The 6,650-nt window shown below is 37.4% G+C and overlaps 1 protein-coding gene across 1 annotated transcript in view; it reads right to left on the minus strand.

The window, feature by feature from the left end:
* Window positions 1–5,800, minus strand: part of brip1 (BRCA1 interacting helicase 1) — a 52,550-nt gene extending 46,750 nt beyond the window's left edge. Inside the window, exons 1-6 of the mRNA XM_015048162.1 lie at window positions 5,610–5,800; window positions 5,369–5,462; window positions 4,830–4,941; window positions 3,910–4,107; window positions 3,580–3,725; window positions 1,911–2,048 (exon numbers count right to left, since the gene is read on the minus strand). Of these exons, the coding sequence (XP_014903648.1) occupies window positions 1,911–2,048; window positions 3,580–3,725; window positions 3,910–4,107; window positions 4,830–4,941; window positions 5,369–5,458 (684 nt within the window). The 5' untranslated portion in view covers window positions 5,459–5,462; window positions 5,610–5,800. The remainder of the gene's footprint in view (window positions 1–1,910; window positions 2,049–3,579; window positions 3,726–3,909; window positions 4,108–4,829; window positions 4,942–5,368; window positions 5,463–5,609) is intronic.
* Window positions 5,801–6,650: the final 850 nt, after the last annotated feature.

Raw genomic sequence — 6,650 nt, forward strand, 5'->3', positions numbered from 1 at the left:
AAATTTTATGAAATTCAAGCCTGTTCTTTTGAAAGAACAGCAGTAAGAATGTAACAGAGGGTGGCAGAGAGAGACAAGAACCAGAGCATTTTAATTCATCTTTCAATAAATCTGCCATTTCTTATTTCAGTGAAAATGACCCAAACTAAAAAAGCAGCTGTGAAAAGTATGAAAACTACAATGGGAAAATCTAAAAGAAGTGCAGGCTTAATATTTTATCCAAAACATTATTCTAAGTGTAGCCAATCAATGAACTCTGATAATAATCCGTCAGTCAGATTCTATAATCTGGCATTTATGATTCACCATTGAACTGGATCCCATTATTTGCAGCAAACACCTGAATGTTGTTACATCTGTTTCTCACTCAACTATTCGAATTTTTTGCCTCCACTGATTTGTGTCCGACCAATTGTATTGACTAATATCTGTTTCCATTTTTCAAACAATCAAGCAAATTAAACTACTTGTAAAACATAAGAAAGATCAATATTTTTCTAATTCATTATTTTACAAATGATTAGGATGATGGCAGTGAGACCTTGTTTTTTGTTCCAAATTGTTTTGAATATTGTGCTATTTGTTGCTGCTTTAGCATGAATATCATCCCTCATCTTATCAGAGAGTGTGGCATAGCATTTAAGTAGTGCAATGTATAAATGTGAATAATATAAAGAAAATATGAAAATTTCACAAAATGACTAAGAGAAACGATACTAATTATCAAACGTAAACTGTGAAAACAAGCATTCGAGCTTGGATTAAGAAAAATTACTAAATTATCAACCACCTGCATATAAATAGAACTATTAACATAAATGAGAAGCATAGCTGTAAAACGTCAACAATCCCCAATGCAGCTGCTGTGATAAGAATCTGCCGTGTGACACACAGATAGGAAGATTGTTTTAGTTGAACTGCTGTTCAGGAGCTCAAAAATACAGAAACCAACCAGCCCTTCTTGCAAAATGTAAAAGGCAGCATTTTGTGCAATTATAATTTTTTTAGAGGTATTTTGTCAAAACTCTCTTCTGAACATAAAAAATATCATAATTATGAATGTATTTAAATAATTTTATAATAATAATAATAATAATAATAGTTAATCAGCTTTATCTGAAGTTAATATCTCATACTTTATTTTTTAATTCTAACTAAAAACTTTTATTGCAATTCATTATTTTTCATCTAAAGCTTGCTCTAGTTTGAACATTTCATGTTGAATTTGTGGAGCATACCACCACCTAGTGGTCATTCTGAATTGTGATCCTGAAAATTTAGGATAGGAAGCTCATTAAATCCAAATCAGCTGCAGATTCTTTAATGTGTGACAGTTTTAGCCTCAACATACAAACATCCTTCATCACTCAGACTGCTATGAACGGAGAATGAAGGCAGATGTGTTTCATGCTAGTATCTGGTAACTCGTGCCAGAGGTGCGGAGGCATCTGTACTAGATCTATTCCCACAGGAAAAATTCCGACATGTTATTCAAGGAAAAGTCAGCTGAAGTTACTGACAGCTAAGGATGACCCATTACATAGCAACGAAGATGTGCATGCTGGGACATTTTAGAGATTTGTTCAAGATGCCTGCCCTTTCTGATCATACAAGTACTTCATAGTAACAAGATGCTAGGAAGGGCAGTGCAGTGATCACAAAAGATGCACAGCATAATGTGAAAAAGCAGTAAGTAAATCTGAACTGCACTCACAAAACTTACTGAACAACAGACTGGATCCCTAAAGCTTCATGAAAGAGCTGGTACTGGAGAGGAAGGGAAAAAAAGCACTGATCTATTTCAATTAGTTATGTGTTATGGAATATGTTTAGAAAAGAGAGAAATGCTGTAATGTTCTTGTGGCTCGTTACCCTGAAGACAGTTCTATCCTGGTATGAAATGTACTTACACTGCTTGATGAGGACAAACCAGCTCCCTGGTGGGTTGAGGCAGTTTTCCAGCTCTGGGGACCAGATGTTTCACTATCCAACTCAGGTTCGTCATCAATGAATATGACGCCTTGTTGTGTGCGCTGCCTTTTATGGCTCTAAAAAGCAGAAAAGAATTTGACTTCAATGTACAAGTAAGTTTTTTTTTGAAGAATTTTGTCAATTATTTATTCATTGGAAAGGTAAACAAAACAGACCAGTTAACTGTATTCTACGGAGGTCCCTAATGGACATTTGCATTCCCCCACAATAATGTATTTACTAGTCAGTTCATGCAACATCTCTAATACTGAAAGTCTTTCTGCTACAGAGTCAGATTTTTGTAAAGATTTTTCATGAATGTGTATATCTTGATTGTTTTATCTTTATCTTACTCAATCACACCACAAACGGAGGCAAAACAGGTCAAACATGGGTTTTCCATTCCTGCTCTAAGACATAAACATGACAGAAACTTTCTGTAACGGTGCGTTCACACCAAAAGCATTACGAGCTTCACAAATGTGTCTGACTCTCCAAGTTCGATGCTTGTGTACTTTTGGTGCATTCACACCATACGTGTTTTGAGCGCCAGGCACATCTGGTTTACATTCAAAGTCTATGTGGAGCGTTGGACGAGCTTGTTGTGTCAAGTGGTCAAAACACTCCAAATGGTTCAAATCGTGATGCGCTAGATGTTCAAAGGGGCAGCAACGGCCCTCGACGGGCTTCCACATAGACTTTGAACATAACCCGACATACCTGACGCTCAAAACGCGCTTGGTGTGATCGCACCATAAGAAGGAAAGAAAATATACATCCAAACTATTTGGACTATTTTTGAGTTATTCCCACCTTTCCCTGTAACCTACGACTAACCTTTAATCCCCAAATTATGACTAAAAGAGCCATTTCCACCAAAAGAGTAATTAGTTGCTATTATAAAGGTGCTTGATAATCAATTAATCTTTTACTTCATCAGCATGAAATCTTCCTGAAGATGAGAACATTACAGTGTGTAATTTGTGAATGTTTATGCAATAGAGGGAAAGTCCCGTGCTATGACACAACTTTATCTTTCTTTTCATTTCAACAAAAAAAAAAAAACCTGCCGTGGCATCAATTCTCTTTTTACTAGAGAATTTCTAGAATAGACTTTTAAGAGATAAAGTAAAGAGTCAAGGATGCTTCATAGTTTGATTACATTTGGTTTCCCTTGTGATGTTAAGAGAGATTGAGACTTATTCAGAAAATAACTCCTTCAAGTTATTGAAATATGTGGCTCACTTAATAGGTGTGTAAATTCTGTTTTGCTTAGTGTTTTTTTTTTGTTTTGTTTGTTTGTTTGTTGTTGTTCTTTTTGCTGTGCACCTGAGGTGATATTTACATAATTGCATAAAATAATTTTTATGATTCTGACAATATAAAACTGTCCTGGGGGTCCACTGTCCAGCACACCTGAGTCAAACAATTACATTCCCTCCTCATCATGCAAGTTCTGCAGAAACTTACTAAAGATCAGTTCAATGACTCAGGTGTGTGCCAGTAGCAAAACGAGTAAAGCAAAGACGGAGCGCCCTGGGGACCAAGCTTAAAGACCCCTCGATGAATACATTAAATTCAGGGTAAATATCTGAGGATACACAGCACCTTGTACTCTGAAGTACGGTTGCGCTTCCTGTCTGGTCTGAAGTCCTCATCTTTATCGCAGTCAGGGTCTAGAGAGGCCTGGACTTTCTCCGACAGACGGGACGCTAAAGACTGGCTTTTAGTTTGAGACTCACCGGGTAGTGGCACTGAAAAACAGAAAGCAGACCACTCATGAAGACATGGATACCCTCCAACTGTGGTCATTTTTATGACTGATTTAACTGTCAGCATGTTCCCATTGGGTCACAAAAAAGTAGAAATCAGAGAAATCAAACAGTTACATGAAACAAGCCTGAAATTGTATCAAAAGTTAACAATTGGGCCACTCACTGTGTTCTGATGCTGTGTGCGATGGCTGGGCCGTCTCTTTGCAAGGTGACTCAGTGAGGTCCACCACAGCAGGCTGGGCTGCTGCTCTGTGGCACTCACAGGGACACGGCCTGGGAGGTTCTGACTTCTTGGAGTCACCCACATGTTTATTTGACTGGCTTCCGTCTCCAACATGACCTCCTCCTTCTTTCACTTTAGCTGACAAAACAATGCAAGACTTTATGCTGTCAGGTAGCATGATGGGCCATATGGAAGACCTTTGGTGGTCTGACTATGGAGAGCGAATATTTGTAGTCTAAAACTCAGAGAGAATACCAAGCAAAAGTATTAAGACTCCTTGAACTGTTCAATTAATGTCTCATTTGCCATATATCTGCCACAAAGTTCATGGCATCTGTCACAGAAGCCACACCATATCAGTGACAGCCGCATGTGTGTATGTACATATGTATATTTACCGGTATTCTCTTTTTTTAATTGATTTGTTCGCAATATATCTACTCATACTCAATCTGCCACCAAAACCGTGGTGCAACTGTTACAGAGGATGTAAGCTGTCACTACTGAGCTGTGAAAGTTTCCGCCAGGCCTGGCGGCCGACAGTAGATGTGCCAAGATTTGAACTTGACCCTGCTGAACTGCGTTCTACTGTGCATCGCATAATAACACACTGACAAAGTTAATTTGGTATGAAAAATTTTGCAATGTTCTGTGCTAATTTATTCAAACAAAACAATAATAAAATTTTATGTAATCAATTACGTTAATTAATAAGTAAAGAAATCTAAATTCAGTAGTTGAAGATAACATATCACAAAAAGAATTGGAATAAAAACATTCTTGAATAATCAGAAGGTACTATTATATTACCATACCACATTGAAAGCTGGTTTGTCTGCTGAAAACACATGCAGCCTTACCCATCTGAGCCTGCTGCCAGCCCAGCGCAGAGCAGAGCAAGGCCAGACTTTTACCGCTGCCTGTGGGACTCTCCAACAAACAGTGCTGTCCATAGTTCAACCCTCGCATGATCTGCAGAAATAATGACACAATGTAGACCAAAGCAAAAAGACAGCAGCAGGCCCAGTCTGTCACAGTCTGTCAATAAGAATAAGAATACACGTAGGACAGTTTATCACAAGGCAACACTGATACAAACAGAAGAAACAACCTTTCACACACACTTAGTGCTGCTGTAGGTTCTGGAGTGTGAGCAGTACCAGAGAAGACTACAAGGAGAATATGCAAACTTTACATTGAAAGGTGGGGATTCACACACGGAATCTTTTTGGCATCAGAAAACTGTTCCTGCTGTGACCCAAGTGGTGACGAAAATGAAACAAGTCCAACACTGAGAATCAGACCCTGTACTGTTGCACTGCTAAAGCAGCTAACAACGGGTGAATATGACAGGTGACAGTATGGACGTGAAGATTCCTTTTAATCTGAGTTGACTTACTGAATTCATCATGGCTAGCTGGGATGGATACGCCTTGCAGGGGAAGTGGACCTTCACTCCGCCAATGGTGTACTCCACAGGAGAGGCCATGTTTCTAACAGAGAACATCCGTTTTAACATACAATCAGTAACAAGAGCACAACAAAGTCTACGTCCTACGTTATTATTGCCATTCATCAGCTCACAACCTCAAAGTTCATACACAGCTAACATATTAAGTGTTCTAAAGCACTTTGGCCACTTATTTAAATATTTCCTGCTGCCACCAACCTGAAATAAGATACGACCCTAACAACTGTCTGAAAAGCCAATACTAGATTTTTACCACCGTTACCCTCACTTATGACAGCTGTTCCATAATGTTTAGTAACTAACGTTTGTTAATAAAATCGTAAAGGTTGTTAACACAAAGTATTCATATTCTTTCTGCGGCCCCTATACTTCTTCCCGCTCTCCAAAATCACATTGGAAACCCAAACAGGATGTTAGCTACGTCACAACTGAGTTCTTCCTACAAATCATTTCAAAATAAAAGCTAGATGGAAAAATCCTGTCGATTGTACGCTCGAACAGAATTTGACTTCAGTTTTCACTCACAGAATACAAACATTAAACACTAATATATGTAAACTTTAGAGGAAATAAAATAAAGAATAAAAGGAACATGTAACATCCCACCTCTTCGAACACTGAACAGGTGGATCAGAACACAGAGTAATATACTTACCGTTCAATAGTGAGTAAACCATGGCAGAGTAAAACACAACACTGACACATTCTCAGCAAAAGCAACCACAGATTTAGTTTGACCAAAGAATAACTAGCAATTTATTTCTCTTTGTTGTAGTTTTTATATTTTTTGTGCATTTTAGTCGAGTATTTTTATGGATACTTATGTATTTATACATGCATACATAACTGTACAGTCATGCTCATAATAATAATGTGTTTCAAAAGGTAAGTGTAACTCTTCTTGTTTAGTTGTCGGTCACCTAGTACAATACAGAATAAAAAACTCTTCACAATGTGGTTTGACTGCAGGCAAGTGGTCCGACAGGCTCCACCGGTGCTCCTCAGAATTCTTTATTATTATTATTATTATTATTATTATTATTATTATTATTATTTAGATTTGATCGTATAGTTTAAACAAAACAAAAACAAAACAAAACATTCTTATTCAATGAATCAATCAAAAATAACTAACAGCAAAAACAGTAAAATAACAGACAACTGTTATACCAGTTGACAAGTAAAACATTCATAAAACATTTTATATATA

This window comes from Poecilia latipinna, unplaced genomic scaffold, assembly GCF_001443285.1.
Source record: "Poecilia latipinna isolate Pla-1442-1.1 unplaced genomic scaffold, P_latipinna-1.0 Scaffold864, whole genome shotgun sequence".
Taxonomy (NCBI): Eukaryota; Metazoa; Chordata; class Actinopteri; order Cyprinodontiformes; family Poeciliidae; genus Poecilia; species Poecilia latipinna.